The sequence below is a fragment of the Parasteatoda tepidariorum genome, chromosome 8, assembly GCF_043381705.1.
Source record: "Parasteatoda tepidariorum isolate YZ-2023 chromosome 8, CAS_Ptep_4.0, whole genome shotgun sequence".
NCBI classification, from domain to species: Eukaryota; Metazoa; Arthropoda; class Arachnida; order Araneae; family Theridiidae; genus Parasteatoda; species Parasteatoda tepidariorum.
The window spans coordinates 60,565,819-60,584,392 of NC_092211.1; the positions used below are offsets into that span (position 1 = coordinate 60,565,819).

The window sequence follows — 18,574 nt, forward strand, 5'->3', positions numbered from 1 at the left end:
CCACTTCAAATATAATATCTTCCAAGTGAAATAGAAAATGTTGGCAATTTATACTTTATACTTCTTTGGAGATGTTCTTGATGCTACTTTATTGCATGTAAAAAATTTTATTGTATTTTTTTTTTATAACCGTCATTGAACAGCTGATCCAATATTTTAGGTTTACGCCTACTAATGTTCAACTCCGTAACTTTGTAACTTTAAACCTACTCCAGCAGACAAGGGAACTCTTAGAATCAAGTGTAAAGGGAAATTTGCCTTCGTGGAAGACTTTTTGTTTAAACTAACCCGCATTTGCGTTACATGGAGAGGAAAACTACGAAAAACTCCCACGGTCAGCATGACGACAAGGGGGCTCTAACCCATGATCCGTCTACCACTGAGGATATTTTAAGTCAGCACTGTGGTCCGTGCAAGCCGGATGCGGAATTCGAATCGATCAGAGATCTCTGGGATTCAAATCCAGTTCATCTTAATGTAATTCGAACGCTCTATTCCCTGAGTCATCACGACTCACATGTAGGAATTATTGCTGGTGGTTATAATGCTTCGGTTACATTAAGAACTTCATTCGGCAAAATGGGAATTTCCCCTTACAAAAAATATACATTCGCTGCGCCCCTGAGAACTAAGAATTCATAATTGTGTTTTCACCTCATCTGATGCCCTAACACAACAACGAAAGCGGTACAATCTTATAATAATAAATATGTGGTGAGCACCTTATTGAAGCCACTTAGTTCCTGGTAGCTGTGGGCATACTTTAGCCTAGAGGGTTAATCTGTCAGTCTCATAACCGGCTGAACCCGTTCAAATTTCAGCGTTGGCACCACAATATTTCCTCCATTTCTTTAACACACGAGGAGTTTCCAATGCCATGCACTCCTGAATTGGTGATTCTGGACAGTTGGAATATGAAACTCTCATTCATGCATAGATTTTTCCATTACAGAGATCATCAATTTGAAAAAAAGTTTAGTTTTATCCATCTTTCACGATAGGTGACGCCGCGTGATAAACCAATTAGCTGTTAAATTAGGCTTGGCTGTTAAATTAAATGGGCATACAGCTGCTGTTTATTTTACTATAATTTTAGAATAAAAGTTATAACAGTATAATGCGCAACTGTTTATACTTAATAAGAAATGAAAACAAAATTATAAGACGACATCTTAGAAAAAAATATTTATAAAATTAAAACAATGTATTAAAATAAATACAAAACAAACTGCATTAATTTATATTAGTGATTACAAATTACAATATTTAAATTTATGTTCGATATTTTTTTAAAATGCAATTAATTATTATTAATATAGTGTTACATTTTTGAGCATATTATTTACATTTCGTAACTACTAAAAAATTTTAATATCGTTTCAATTAATTTTATTTTCTTCTATTAAACAACTTCCAGTTGGTTGGACTTTTATAGTTATATTCTGATTTGTTTCAAGTATAAATTTCTAGGTACAAATTGATAGAATACTTAATATTATTTTAATTTTTAACCAATAAGTTTCATTTCCATTCACAATATCCTTTTTTCATTAATGATATATTAAATCTAGCATTCAAATTTTTTATATGTTTCAATAGAATATGTAGTAGGCTATTTGATTTGATTATCACATAACTCTTGAGACCCTAGAACAGGACTTGGAAGAAATTGCACTAAATGCATAAAAATATGAAAAGGTGATGCATAATTGCACATTTTGAGAATGTTATTCCTTTACATTTTAAGGGAATTAAGGAATTGTGCTGTTAAATTATAAATAAATTACAATATGATGAATCTGATTTTCTCATAATCTACGTGATAAGAGTTAAAAAAGAACTAAGTCGGTAAATTTTTTTTTGACACTGTGTGTAAAGCGATCATATATCTTATTTCAAGCCCATAATAAATTTATTTATGCTGTTCTTGTATTAAAACTATATTTTGTGACAATTAGGATTGAGTACTTTTTTCAAAAAGCAACTATATTTTTGAAATTTAAAATGGAGTATAATTTCTATAAAAGAATTTCCTAATATTTATTTAAGAAAGTAAATATTAAAAAAAAAATCTAGGATGAAAAAACTTTAAAAATCAATACATGAAAGTTACTTAATAATTATTGTTTAAAAATACATTTAGGGACAGAAAAAAAAATCGAATTTGCATATTATCACCCTTTGAAATAGGTTTGAACATCAATCTTAACCTTGACAGGAAGTGGTTATAAAAAAGGAATTTTACCTTGGTATTTTTTTTCAATTTTAAGAAAATAAAACATCAAAATTCAAAGTGATCATGATTTCATAATATACCCGGAATACATTACAGAATTCGTCATGTTAGACGAAAGTTTTTAACTTTCATATACATTTTCATTTAGTATACATTTTCTAAAAAAAATGAAATAAAAAAAGCGTGTGCCCTTTCAAATTTTTTTCTTTTGCGCAACGTCTATGATCGCAATGACAGAAAACACATTTATCTAACACTGGTTCTGGGTTTAGATCATCCCCTCTTTCTTCTTTTGTTCATTTGTTGGTCAAGTCGTGAATGTGTTACGATGCTGTTTATTTTCCACTATACTTTTTGGTTTTTCAGGAAGTCCAAAAAATATTTTGAAATTTTCGCAATGCTTACTTTATACACTATGTTGAATGCAGTTGTAAGGTTCATATAGCTTACAAACTCAAAAAACTAAGATTACTTCCTACTCTTATTTTATTAATTAATAAGATTTTACTTCCTACTCTTATTTCGAAAATATGCTGTATTGCCATAGATTAAGAATTCTTTTATGGCGCCATCTGTAGGTCATTTTTGAGAACAAATAATGTGAATTCCGAGTGAAGGCTTCAACTAAAGTTAAAGTTTATTTTAATTTCATGCTCATGTTTTCTTCTTTTAGAAGGATTTATACATATTTGGATGGCAACAGCGAAGAGATTTCATAGAGTAGACTTTGGGACCTGTCAATATTTCTTCTGTTATTTCAACAAACAAAGATAATTTATCAGTATTTCTTTGTTTCTGTTTGTCTATATTTATTTTGAAATTTTAAAATTTGTCTTTTAAGTGTGCTAATATGATCTTTGCTTGATTGTGGCGGAAATTTAAAATTTTCTAGTACCAAGAAACATAAATAAATAAATAAAATGACTGTAATGGAGTTTTTTGGCTGCGCTATGATAGCGTTTGGACCATGTGCTGCTATGCTAGCTATAACTATAGCACGGGATCCTATACGAATAATTATATTAATATCAGCGTATGTATTACTTGAACTAATGTACTCATTTCCAGTATATTTTTGAAGCATTGTCCTGCATGTGTCACAGATAATTATCTCAAGATTGTTTTTAAAGTTGGCTTTATATTCGAAATCTAGCTCATAAATATGTACAAATCAAACATCACCTATTTAATTTTATTATTGTTACTTCGTGATTTTAATTTTGATATATATCTGTTACGAATTTAGATTATTATTATTGGCAGAGTTACTACATAAAAATTTGTATTTCCTCACCCTAGTTCTATTTACATTGGTTGTAATCTTCAATGACATTCAATATCATTACTTTTTGTTTGACTTAATAATAGGTGCTTACATGAAATTTTCATATAAATTATGATTTTTTCAATTTGTGAATAAAAGTTCAGTGAAAAGCTTGGGAACGATTTCCGTATCCATAGGTGTGTCAAAATTATAACCCAGTTTTAATGACTTCCAAGCAATAGTCCACGTAATACATAAAAATTTGTTATATTTCTTTTTAACTACCACAGCCAAGGTGCCAAATAGATTTTAAACTTGCAATTTTAAAAATAAAAAAAACGTCTTGATGTTTGCCATGTGATGCCTATGAGTTGTACCTTTCGAGTTGGTCCTTTTTATGATGTTTTTTTTTATTGTCTCACAATCCGCTGGCTGGAAATTGACAAAACTCGGCGATCATTCTGCCACAGATCACGATATGGAAATCTCCCCTAAAAATACATCAGGTAGTTGATCAGTTTGAAGGGTTATAACTCATTACAGCCTTTAGGCAAATTTCTCCTGATATATTTTTAAAATTTCTACAAGTTTAAAATCCACTTGGCAATTGTTGTATGTGTTAATAGGTATTTCTTGAGAAATCTGTCTGTATATTCTTAATTGGTTAAATAAATGTATTTTAAATTATAGTTTTATTGAATTAAAATAATTGAGATAAATCAGTATGAATATCAATTATTAATTACTCTTCATCTCTAGTAATAGACTTTGATTACTCTCCTTTTCTGTCCCCAATGCTGAACATTCACTTCTAACTTATTTTAATTTTTTTTTAAAAAGGGATAAAAGATGCGCAACATTTCGGCCCATTTAATTATTAAATAATAAAAATTTGTGCAATGAGTGCCTTTCTTCTCTTAGGATGGAAATCCACCTTTGAGAAACAAAATCGTCTGACAGAGTTCCTTATCAGCCAAAGTATATATTTTGTTTTATATTTAATTCTAATCCTTGCAGACTGTCTAGAGTTGACTGAAATCAATTGCAAAAATACAGGGATGAGATTCTTCCGCAGATTCGCGAATTTCCGCTTTTTTTCAAATTTTTCCATTTTTCTCGCTAATTTCCGCTGAAATTTTTTTTTGCTCAAGTTAAAATATTTTATGAGGAATTTAATTTTCCGCGGATTGAAATAATTGAAGTTCTCATTCCTCCCCCTGAAGTTTCTCTAAAAATCAACTCCTTGGGATAAAAATGGTTGACCTTTATACAGGGATGAGATTTTTTTCCCCTTTTACGAGCTTTTAAAACCTAATGTAGCTACGCGAGCTGAATATCCAATGTCGTGATTCGTTTTTGTGGTTGTAATATCGCACGATTTTTAAATTATGCATTGTGATCCAAAAATTATTAAATCTAAATTTGTATTTTCGTATTTTTTAAATTCAATGTAAAGTTTTCATATTCTCGTGGTTTAAAAGCCTCATATCGGGATTTATAATCACATGGTTTACAAGTTAAAAAATCACACTTTTTTTGTCAAATTTTCGTATATATATATATATATACTCTAGGATTTCCTCTTTTTTACTTTCTGACTACTCTCATCCCTGAAAATAACTGCTTAAATCTTTTCCAGTGAAGTCATTTTTCATTAATTAATAGATATACTTAAAGCACTTGGATGCTCTGTTATAAGTGTCTTAGGTCTTACTTCCAAAATTGAGAATATATGTTTATAAGTTAAGAATATTGAGGAAACACTCCTTTAATATTATATAATAAGAATAATATTAATAAAAATTATAATGAAAAGAGAAGAAGAAAAATAAAATATTTAATTTTTTTTATTTAAGAAAAAATCACTCCTTTTTGTGGATAGTGTGAGCTGATTTCCGGCTTTTTACTAATTTTCTTTTTTTTATATTAATAAAGAATTTTTTTTAAATATTTTAATAAAATTTTTTTTTCTTCTCTTTTTCATTAATCTTTATTCCATGTTTCCTTTATATTATTAACTTATTCTATGAGTTATTTATACATGCAAACTTATAAACATATATTTATACATATACAGTACAGAACCCGTTAACCGGAAATCAGAAAACCAAAAAACCGGAACGAAATTCAATAAATATTCCCGTTATTTTAAAAAAAAAATTTTTTTTTCCTCATAAGATTTTAGGATTTTTCTTTCTTTTTTGAAAGATGTTTACCTTACCATCATTTTGGAAATAATCATTAGTGTATTACTTCATCGTTTTTTCTTCTTTTTCAGATTATTTCCAAAAAAAATTTTTTTTAGTTGTGTTTAACAATAAAAAAACGGCTTTTTGTAGCGATTCAGAAAACCGGAAAAATCAGTTATCCGGAATAGCGATGGTCCCGATCGTTCCGGATAATCGGTTCCCTATTGTATATATATAAATTTTTTATATATATCACACATATATATAATATATCACATACATTTCTTATATATATATATATATGAATATTCACATATTCAGTCATGCTGCAAGCTTCTAAAAGAATAAATAACATTATTTAGGTTATTTAATATTATAAAAGCTAAGATATTGTAAAAATATGTTAGAGAAGGGAGACTAATTTGGTAACTATTTACTGTATGTGTAGAAACTATTTTATGTACGTGTAGAAACTATTTTATGTACGTGTAGAAACTATTTTGGAGACTTTATTATATTTGAAGCATTTAAAGGGACTATTTTTAGAGTTGACCTACAGTGGTAGCCTTGGTTCTGAATTGCTTCAGAGTTTTCTCTCACTAAGACAAATTATAATGAAAAATTTCATAGAATATAGATGCCATGTCTTTTTGTTTTTCAAAAAAAAAAGTTATTGAAATTCCAGAAAAATGTTCTAAAAATTCCAGAAAAATGTTCTAAAAATTCTATTTTTTGTGTATGTTAACTATTAGTATTTCCTATTGTTCTAATTTTAAAAGAAAGTTATTGTTAATTTTTTTAGCAAAAGTTATTTCAGTTTACTTAATATATTTTCCTCAACCTAGTCTGTAGCACTGTATCAGTTAAAGAAGTAATTTTACTATTTAATCATTATGCCTTTTCTATTCCAGAGCGTTCTTTTGGCTACTATCATTGTTACTATCGTCAATTTTATGGAATGTAGTTACACCTTTAAAGAGAAATCTTTCTTTTGGCTTAGTCTTCTCAGTGATATTTCAAGAAACATTTAGATTATTTTTTTACAAACTTCTTAGGTAATTTTTCATACTCTTGTTCTCTTTGTTTTATAAAATTTTTTTTGTGTCTTTTTAATATACAACTTCCAAATGTGCCTTTTGTATTTAAAGATTTTTAACTTGTTAACCCTTAATGATCAATGCTGCCATTTAAGCACCATGGCGCTTTTACTTACTGAGTCTAATTCTAATGATGCAAAAGTCCTTTTATTATTTACATCAACCTAATTGTTGTCATACTAACAATTGATTTAATTATTACAATTATACCTATTGGAAAGTTAACTGGAAATTCTTATGGACCATTAAGGATTTATTTATTTTGTAAGTGAGCTTGGGTTAAATGTAAATCCTCATTGTGTTCTGGAAAAAAATTTCCTATCTTTCCCCCTTCCCCCTTAGTTAAAATTTTTTATTGCAAAAAAAGAACATCCTTGTATGCAAAACAATAATCTGCCCTGAAACTTTTTATTTTATAATCATTGTTGAACAGCCGACCCAAACTTCAGATTTTGGGTACTAATGTTCAACTCCGTAGCCTTGTAATTTTCAACCTAATCCAGAAGACAAGGGAACTCCTGGATCAAGTATTGGTAGAAATTTGACTTTGAGGAGAACTTTTTGATGAAACTAACCCGCATTTGTGTTACACCGAGAACCACAGAACCTCATAAACCACGAAAACCTCCCATGGTTTGCCTGATGGCAAGGGGATTCTAACCTATGATCCGTCTTCCATTGAGGATATTTTACATCAGCACTGTGGTTGGTGCGAGCCGGGTGCAGAATCGTATTGACCAGCCATCGCTGGGATTCAAACTTGTTGGAAGGCGAACGGTCTGTCTTTTGGAACCATCATGGCTCCTGCTCCTAAACTTTGAAAACTTTACATATTGTTCAAATTTAAATATTTAATGGTTGAAATATGTATTAATGTGTTTTGTGTGTCTAATTAAAAAGGCCAGGTATTATTTTTTTGAAAACTGAATAAGCTTTCTTATATTCAAATTGTTCTTGTATTAAGTGTGTTGGTTTGCTATGAATTTACAGTGTAACTGCCAACTATACTGGATTTTCTAGTGAACTATCGAGGCTCTTGGTGTCCTTATACTATTAAAAATTTACTAGTTAAATTAATATAATTAGGAAAGCTCTAATTCCTAGAATTAAAAAAGTTCTCAAAAAAATTTCATCCACCCTATTTTTGCTTAACAATAAAGAAAAAGTTCCAAATATTTATATGAGCATAATAGAAATTAAGATTAAAAACGAAGTAAAATAAATCCTACTTTTTATAGTAATGACCTGAATTTTCATTATAAAAGTAAAATTATATTAAATAAAAAATTATAATTATTACTATTGAATTTATCGCTCTATTTGTAAATGTTTTCTATTTTACTATAATAAAAAAATTTTTTTTGGTACCTTAATTATAAAATGAAATTCTAAAAATTTCTTTGACGGAGAATATAATAATTTTTGTATCACAGTTAATATTAAATTTTTTAATTTTGCCTTTAAATGAATGATATCTTTTTCAGTAATTAAATATAATTTACAGGAAAGCTGAAGTTGGATTAAAAAAAGTACAAGAAGTTGGTGCAGATGGTGCTGTGGTATCCAGTAATCGGAGCACTTTAGCTTATGGTAAATTTTAAATTACACAAACCTAAAAATTGTTTTTACTGTTCTTTAAAATTAATTTTCATTGTTAAGTTTATTTCAAATTATAATTTTTATATAACGATGTAAAAATTGGTATTGTTGACTTATGACATATAATTTTCTGCAGTTACTTTTAATTTTGGAACACTTAAAATTAAACACTGATAGTTTTAAAGTTCTATACTGATCAATATAGGGCTTTTAAATAACAGAATGCATCCACATGAAGTACTGAGACATAATTGTGTAATTTACTTTCATAGAAAGGCTAAGTTTGTTTGTGTAGTGGCACTGCATTATTTAGTTAGGTTAGTACTTATACTGAAATTGTTTTGAATAACTATAATTTAGAGCAAGGTTTTATATAGCGGGATCCCTAGGGTGTCTCCTGACCTAACTAGATAATCTGGGGCAAGCTTTGAAAAATGTTTCATAATATCAAAAATAATAGTAAAATCAGACTTCAGAATTTAAAAAGTAACAGGACTGATAGCGAAAGTGAATAGATCAAAATGATTAAGGTAAGTTGGACAAGCATACATCACAAACAAAGAGTTTCATAACTTTTTCTTAATATCTGCTCTCATCAAAACTAATAACTAATTAATTAAAACTAAACTACTAAACTCAGTCCCTAGGCCTACCGTGCCCATCTCAGTTTTCTTGAGCTCTGGGGTGCACATCAGATGTTCCAATTGGATGGACATCCGAATGCCGAACCCCCAGTGTTTAGCTCCCAAGCATGCTTGGTACTCATTATGTCCACCCACCAAAGGGAAGAAAGGCTGAGTCAACTTTGCCCTGTCTGAGGATTGAACCCAGGACCTGTGGCATGAAATCGAGAAACACCGTCACTCAGCCAATAACTAATTAGCCTATCTAAATGTTGAACCTAACACCTGTCTGCAATCTCCAAAAATTGAACCTAAAATGTCAATTTTGTGACAGCATAAATACCTCACATCAAGATAGCCTATTTATCATTAATTTGACAAAATTAATGTTCAAATTATTGTGAGAAATATTTTAATATTTATAGATTATTTGAAGTTTAAAATAAAAAACATTCTTATATTTATTTATTTTTTAGTGGCTGGTTTAGGTTTTGGTTTAATGAGTGGTTTATTTTCCCTCATCAATGTTTTGGCTGATTCAGTTGGGCCTGGGACAGTTGGATTGAATGGTGATTCTCACTACTTTTTTATAACATCAGGTAATAAAAGATTTTTATTTCACAATCAAGTGAACTTTATTATATCATTATGTGTGATATTGTGTTATGTATACATAAGATCTCCGTCGGACGGTATATCTCGGTAGTATACTTTCAACTCATATTCTTGTTTTATAATTTCTGTTTTTGAAATGCTGCTAATAAATTTTCACGACATTGGTAGGTAAATGTTTGTTACTTTCTAATTTTTATTTTTATAATTTGAGATTTTAGTTTTATTATAGGTATTAGATATTCCTCACATCTTTTTATTCATTTTCTATAAACTCAATTAATCTTACAATCTCTAAAGCAAACCGAAGTTGATTAGTTTATTGGATTTTATTTCTAATGCTCTTAATAATTTTAATTTTTTCTGGAAAATATTTTTGAGTTGTTAAGTATTTGTGTTTAAAAATTATTTAAAAACATTAATATTGGTCTGTTTCACTTATATATTGTGCGATGTTTAGCGGGTAAGCTTAATGTTTTGTGAAATTTATGTAATTTTAAGTTCCATATTACGCAAATCATTACATTTCAAGGTTGGTATTATAAAGATCTCGGGGTTAAGGTTTTGGACATCCTAAACTGGATTTGGACAAAACACGTTCGTTTTACTGTTTTAAATAGTTCTAAACTGTCTTAAATATTTTAAAACCTTGAACATTGGTAATAGGTCAAAATTCTATATGTGTAACCATTGTATACAGAATAATTACATAAATTAATAAATGATACTTTTTATAGAATTTACTTTAACCTATTAAAGGAATATAATATAATAGGGAAAGATTAATAACTTTTGAAGCTGCACAATTCATTGAATAGCAAAATTGAATACCTTATTCTTTAAATATGCTTTTAATACCGATAATTATGTTTTTGCATAAGGATAATTAATGCAATATTAAAAATAATAAGCTATTTTTAATAAAACAAAAAATTTTCTTCATTTTTCACAAAAGCTTTTCTTGTTCAAAAATTAAACTTTTATTTTTCACAATATTTTTTTAAAATTGTGACGTAATTTGAATAAAAGGGTTTTGGATAGTTTACTACTGTTCTGGACAGTACGGTTTAAACCGTGGATAATCCATTCTGTTCTAAACCTTGCCAACTCTGGATCTCCCATAGTTCTATTTAGGTCGTGTATGCATTTTAATTAATTGGTAGCTTGTTTACTATAGTTTAATTCTGAGTAGATTTTCAAAGGGAAAATAAGTTTACTGTTAAATTACTTAGATAAATTAACTTAGAAAACTAAGTTTTATATATAGGTAAAAAAAACTGCAAATAAGGACTTCTTTTAGTGTAAAGTTGATGATAAAGTTGATGAATGTTAAATAATTGAAAAATCTTCATCAAGGAAATTTGTCAACATGTATCTTGACAATAGAAATGACTATGCTATGAAATGTTCTGTTTTAACTAACTGATCCGTTACATTACATAAAAATATCTTTTCTCCTATTGCTTTTTTACTCAAAAAAGCCATTTTTCCTTTTTATTATTTATAATCAAGTTGTGTATCAGGAAGAAATTTCTGGGACCAAATAGCCCAAATCTCTTGAACCACTACAAAGGAGTTTAAATTCCAGCAGAGTATTTCTTATTTTTGGATTGTGTTCCATAAATCTTGGCTTTGCTGCACTGGCTTAAATTTTTTTGTGTCATTAAAAAAAGTAGAGTAATTAAAAGAAATAATTAGAAATATTAAATGTATTTGAGCTAGAATCTGAATGATACAAATTGGAAACTTTTGGGATTTTATAATACTGGTCATAACAAAATAGCATTTTTTTAACAAAATATTTCATTTAAATGTTTGTTTTTTTTGTTGGAAAATATGATGATTTTGCTAAATGATAATAATTAAAATAGTTCACATTTTTTTCTGTCACTTTCTGCTTCTTCAGTATTTTCATGAAAATAGTATTGTCAATCTAAAATGTAAATGTTTTTACCTGTTTTATATCTCACTCCTTCCCCAAGAAATACTTTCCTTGAAAAAAATCTTATCTATATTTATATCTCTTAATTACATATTTATTATTTTTATAAGTTTACCAATTAAATTTTCCGAAATGTTTGAGGAGGATTCTTTTCATTGTAAAGCTTGAGTCGTCCAGTTCTCCCATCCAGATTTTTTTACTGGATTGTGAAGTAGCAGTGAATTGTAGCTTCTGTTCAAGATTTTATTTTCACTAAAAGAAAAATACTTTTGAATGGTGCTAATAAGGTTTTGCTATTGGACGATTTCTTAGTAAAGGGTGATCATAAAAATATTTCAATTGATTTATTAATCCCTATTGACCTATTCATGTAATCAATCAAAATAAAAAAAACAAACTTCAGATTGTTTTGTTAGAAGATACAGGCTTCAGATGATGATGATTTCTAACAATAAAGCTCTTCTATCTTTAGTTAGAGTGAACAAAGTTTGCAGTTAGTGTGATTTTTTTTAATGGCAACATCCACTTTTTTCTTATATCCCCATTGTCAAATATGATCCTCATTATAAAAAACATAAAATGGAGTTGAAATAATGTGTTTTGCATTAAAAATGGTAGGCTGAACCCTGTCAGCTATTAAGTTCTATTGAATACACTATGGCAATGAGATAAAAAATGGAAGCATGTACATTTGTATTGTGCTTCTAATTCTTATTGTCATTTTTGATGGTAAAAATAACTTCCAACTCCATTTTAAGTTTGTTGTTAATCTGAGTATTAGGTTTAGATGAACTGCAAAAAAGAGTTTTGCCTTTTCAAAATTCCGAAATTTGTTCACGATGTCTCTAAGAACTATATCATTATAAATCATCTTGATCTCGAGTCCATACTTTTCTTTAGTTAATATAATCTAAAAATTTATTTCAATTGGCTTCGAACGATTCATGTACGGGGCAATTTATTTTATGACCACCATGTATGCTTTAGAGTATTTATTCACTTTTTTTTATTAACTTTTTTTTTATAAAAATTATATTTTTCTTGCAGCATTTACTACTCTTGCTTTTACTTTGCTCCATACATTTTGGGGAGTGATTTTTTTCCATGCTCTGGATAACAATAGTTACTTAAAGATTGCCTTTGTCTGCTTGTCTCATCTCATAGTATCTTCTTTGGTATGTTTATTTTATTTAATTATCAACTGTCTTAAAGTTTATTTTTATCTCATAAGTTCCACTTCTCTAATAAAGTTTGCCATTTGTAGCATCTGAACATGGCCAATATTCTATATTACGATATATTCCAGTTTTCATGAAACTAAAAAAACGATATTGTACGGATAAATGAATTCATGTTTATGTATTTGAATGAGTGTCATTGTTTTGCTATCACTAGAATTCCTCCAGACTGAGGTCTCATGTTTTCAGTTTCTATGGAAACAAGACCAAAGCTTTTTCTTTCAGGGAAACTTTTATACAGAAAAGTATTGACAGGTTTTCCTGTTTTTAAACTTTATAATGGCCAAAGAACATCACTTACTCCATTTATATTCTGCCCAGCTAAGTCTATAATATTCTATTTTTTTTCTCACCCTATGAAAAGATTAAATTAAAGGTAAAGTCTATCCATAGTGGAGAAAAAAAAATCATGATTTATTTTATTCTACCAAGTGTAAAGATTTTGAAGTGCTAAATTGAATTATTTACTAATCATTCTGTTATTAAATTATAGATCATTATATGTAAATGGATGTGCAAAAATTAATCATAAAATAGTTCAAAAGATATAAAATCTGATATAGATTTTTTAAAAAGAAACTTGTGAATATTAAAGTTTTTTTTTTAAAGACAATGGAATTGAGCAATTCCTTGGTCTTAGATGTAAAAAATGAACATAACTATCTCAGTAACAACATCTCAAAAAATTTAAGTTAAATTTGAAATGATCAAATATTTAGTACATCATGATCAATAAAAAAAAACACTGTTTTATAAAAACTAATGTTAAGTTAAAATTAAATAGACTAAATTGTTTGTGTTGGACGTGAATCACACAAAAGCAAAAAATAATTACTCATTTACAAATTGTCTAAACTCTGAATTTGTTTGTAATTTAATGTAAATTTGATTGAATTTAAAAGCTGTCATTTTAATAAAACATTCTAGGCTGTTCTTAATTTGTAAAATATGATGTAAAATTAACTTGCATTTTTTTTACTTAGGTGTCAGACATTAATTCTTCAGGATGAATATATATTTGTTAATGATAACAATTATAAATACTGAAACTTATAAATTATACAATAATAAAATAAGAATTTTGTTTTTCATTAAGTAGCTTCTTTAAATTTAAATTGTTCTCTGTTTCCGCTTCGAACGGGGAGATCAGTGTCTTTTGTCACATTTATGACCTTGCCATTGTGAGTTAAAAATCACTCATTTTAATTATAATAATGTAAATATGGCATTAAAAATTAATGACAATGTAAGTACAACTCATACTTAATTCTTATATCTAATGGTAAATTTATTGCTCTATTTATCGTTTGCATAAAACTAAATAACTTTTTGTACAGTTTCTATAATTGATTGGGTTTGATGTATCAAAACAGATGATACTAATCAATATACCTTTTACTTGTATCCACAAGGTTTCATACATACATTTGAATATGTATGGTAATCCTTTAGCAAGCATTTGTGCGTACCTAAGCACATACATGTTCTTAAACTTAAGAGCAGTTTCTAAATAAAGGTTTGAGTTGCTTATCTTGAAAAACAAAATAAAAAATAACTACAGAATATTCTTTAAGAAAAAGTTTTGCTCAAAAATTGACACAAAATCTCTGTTCAGGCAAAATGCAATTTTATATAGATGGTTTTTAGGGGTTGCTTATTTATTTTATTATTTTCAGCAATGCAGTAATAAATATTGAGGGTAGACTTTTCGTGGTTTCAAAATTATTGATTCTTCTCTTTTATCTGATTTTTAAAATGATCTATTTTAATCAACAATATGGTAATATATTATAGAATGTTTAAATGGTGAATTGTAGTATCATCCACTAAATAAAAAAGGTGTTAAAAGGCATATTTACCATGTTGTCATTTCAAGGTTATTGAAACCTAAATCTAAAATTATTTGATTATGGAACTCTTGAACTGGATGAAATATTAAGGTGAGGGAATATTAAGTAATTGGAAAGTTAGTTTTTTTTAACATAAAAGTACTAAAATATTCTATATATTAATCTTAAGCTATTACAAGTTGATCAGTGCACTTGATCAGTGCACAGTTGACAAGTTGATCTGTTTTGAAAACTAACTTTGAAATTTAAAGTAGTATATTTTATTATTCTTCTGTTATAAAATTTGCCTTTGTAAAATTGGCATGACAAGTGTTCCAATTTCTGTGGGGAAAACAAGTAAAACCTGGAATTTTTAGGGAATTTTATTTTGACTCTAAGAAAACAGGGAACAGTCAGGGAAAGTTGCATCAACTACATATTAATACAGTACAAAACCCGTTATCCGGAAATCAGAAAACCAAAAAACCGGAACGAAATTCGATAAATTTTCCCGCCATTTTTTAAAAATAAAACATTTTTTTCCTCATAAGATTTCAGGATTTTTCGCTCTTTTTTGAAATTTTTTTTACCTTACCATCATTTTGGAAATAATCATTAGTGTATTACTTCGTTTTTTCTTCTTTTTAAGATTATTTCCAAATATTTTTTTTAAGTTCAGTTTAACAATAGAAAAACGGCTTTTTGTAGCGATTCAGAAAACAGGAAAAATCAGTTATCCGGAATAGCGATGGTCCCGATAATTCCGGATAATCAGTTCTCTACCAGTACAGAACCCGTAGTTGGGTTTGACAATAATAAAAAAAACGGCTTTTTGTAGCGATTCAGAAAACCAGAAAAATCAGTTATCCGGAATAGCTATGGTCCTGATCATTCCGGATAATCGGTTCCCTACTGTACTAAAATCTGGAAATTTCTACATTATACCTGAAAAATAACCAGTAACAGTAGTCAATTATTGAGTTTCGATTTACACTATTATAACATCTATTACAATTATTTGTTATAAAAAATTCACATTTTAGTGAAACTTTTCCATGTTTCCATCCTCATTCAATGATATTTTTTTGCTCACAAAAAAGATATAAGTTTTTCAACGAAAAATTGCATGGTATAGATAAAATATGATCTGGATTTACATTGAAATTCTTCTGAAATGTCTAGATTTTATTCTTAAAATTAAGTGGGAACTCTGTGAGAAGCAGCTGAAATATTGCTGTATCTTTCCAGCTAATTATCATTTATTTCTTTGGGAAACTTACTTTTCGGAAGACCTTTGTCAGCCCTTTCTGCATAATTGCAGAAAGGGTTGATAAAGACATCTGAAAGGTAATTAACAACAAGCAATAAAAATGTGTCTTTTTTTTCTATAAATTCTTCAGTATAAATTCTTTTATGAAGCTTTCTAAGTATTTATCTTTCTTTTTCTGGTGCAGAGTTAAAATTTAGTAATATTTTGTGATCAAAATTCTCACTCTAGTTGAAGAAACAATTGCGATAAGTCGAAGCGGTTTGGCTGTTTGAATTTATTTCGAAAAGCATGCTTTAATTATTTTTCCTATGTTTTGATTTAAAACTATTTTTATATTTCAGACTTTGCTGAACCCTCTGCGTCTTTATCTTGTTTCGATCATTCCAGCTTACGTCATTACCATCGTGAGTGCAATTTTAGCCTACCAGTCAGCAGGTGGAAGTTGGCAGAGCCTAATGACCTCATTATCTGCCCGCAATAACAATTGATGTTTATCCTCTCTTTATTTATGATAATGTTCGAGCCAAACTTAAAAAATTTCCAATGTGACATTGGGATTAATCATCACTAAGCTCATATTTTCTAGTGTTTCATTTAGGTCAGAAACTTATTTTTTAAAAGATAAAATGGAAGTGAGACATCAAACCGATGATTCATAGAAGAATGGAGTCTCCCATTCACAATTTTTGTATTCCTGCCACATTTGCAAGTTTGCGCTGAGCTGGGCTCAAAGGCTGACATTGTAAAAGTGTCTTGTGTGACTGTTTTACTTTTTGTGTGCAGAGTTGTAGCTTTTAGGTGTTGAGCACCATAAGATAAGATAAAATGCTTGTTTCAGAGTGGTCTGAATTGACTCCAATGTGTTAATTTGATATATAAATGCATACTTAGTAGACCTTTGACATTTGCTTAGAAATCAGGGTTGAGTTGGCATTTTAATGTCCTAAATTGAGGAAAAGTTATCAAAATTTATAACAAGTGAAATTCAGCAATTATTGTATTTTTAACACGTTGAATGCCACAATAATATTACATGGATTGCCGTATGTGTTGCATTAATTTCTTCAAACCATTTTAGTAACGATAGTAATATAAAAAAATTAAAAGCATTAAAAATTCACACAAATTACTTGTTTCTAATAATCTTGGCCTCGCTGGTGACTCCCGTGGCGCTACGAACAAACTCAGTGCCGGTCACCGGTGACCCCCATGGCATTCAACATGTTAATATTATATATTTAATACATAAGTTAAAAACAACATAATTAAATGCTACAAAGGCACAGTGGTAATAACCTTGAGCTGTTGTTGAATTTGCCTTTGCTGGAGTGCTTAACTCTCTTAATGAATATTACATCTAGTTTTGAGCAATTAAATCCAAACTAGCTATCTCTCTTTTTTTTTTTCATTGTGTATCAAAGATGGCTCTTGGAATGAAACTGCTTAAAGTTTTTATTTAGATAAGACAACATATTTTTTTAAAAAAATAATAATAAATTGTATCAAAGATTAATAAATTTGCAATAAATGTCTAAGTACATTATGTGTAATATTAATAAATCTGTAGTTAGATTAATACATAATTTTGAACGAAAATCAAATAATAATTGACTGACTGCACACATTAAAATAAAATAGCTTGTAACATTTAATAACTGAAATATTATACTAATTATTTTAAATTATAAAAANAATATTAATAAATCCGTAATTTTGAACGAAAATCAAATAATAATTGACTGACTGCACACATTAAAATAAAATAGCTTGTAACTTTTAATAACTGAAATATACTAATTTTAGACTTTACAATTTGGACAGTTTTCTCGTTTTTAAAGTTACTAAAGAATTTTTATTCAATGGTGTTAGCGATTAACATGTAAAATCTACAAAATGTCATAGGTGTACAAATAAGTATTCAATTACATATCTTTATTGGTTTGCACTGAAATAATTATATTTTAACCGAATTTCGTTGGTAACAGTTTTTTTTAGTATATAGTATAATTAGAATTTTTATTATACTATGGAGAACATACAAGATTTATTCCATTTTAATGTATGATCGATTATGTATTTTTTTTTTTTTTTTGAAGTATTCAGTGTTGTATTTGTTTTTCATTCAATCTAATGACCAAAAAAAATTATGTCAAGAGGAAAAAATAGTTTATAATTATTGAATCTTATTATTAGTTTTAAGGTTTTTACCTAAATTAAGTTTAAAAAAAATTTTGCTACATTAATTCAAAAATGTCATTTTTTATTTTTTGCAAATGTTTAAAACTCATAATTTATTAGACATGACAATCGCAAAAAGATTGAACAAAATTCAACATTTTAGATTTTTTAAATTTTTTTTTTGAGATAGAAAAAATTTTGTTTTTAAATTAACTGAGTGCTTCATCTGTAAATAGATTAATTTTTTTTGCAGCTAAAAAAAAGTTGTTGCTTATATGTTTAAAAAAGTTACCAATATTTTTTAAGTCCATAAAATTAAATGTAATGTTTAAAAATATGAGTATAAGTGGACAATCATTAGAATGTAATTGGGACTTAGATTCATACTGTACTTTTATATAAAGTGTATTAGTATATCATAAAGGAATTTAGAATAAAGTAATTTAAAAATTACATTTAGGTAAATGTAAGTTTTACTGTTTAATTCTGCATGCAAA

The 18,574-nt window shown here is 28.1% G+C and overlaps 1 protein-coding gene across 1 annotated transcript; it reads left to right on the forward strand.

Annotated features, from left to right (window-relative positions):
• Window positions 1-2,930: 2,930 nt before the first annotated feature.
• Window positions 2,931-18,130, forward strand: LOC107439661 (gamma-secretase subunit Aph-1). The gene is made up of 7 exons (XM_021146416.3): window positions 2,931-3,269; window positions 6,601-6,744; window positions 8,291-8,376; window positions 9,485-9,607; window positions 12,610-12,737; window positions 16,241-17,594; window positions 17,694-18,130. The coding sequence occupies exons 1-6, from the start codon at window positions 3,157-3,159 to the stop codon at window positions 16,385-16,387; spliced, it is 741 nt and encodes a 246-aa protein (XP_021002075.2). The 5' UTR covers window positions 2,931-3,156; the 3' UTR covers window positions 16,388-17,594; window positions 17,694-18,130.
• Window positions 18,131-18,574: the final 444 nt, after the last annotated feature.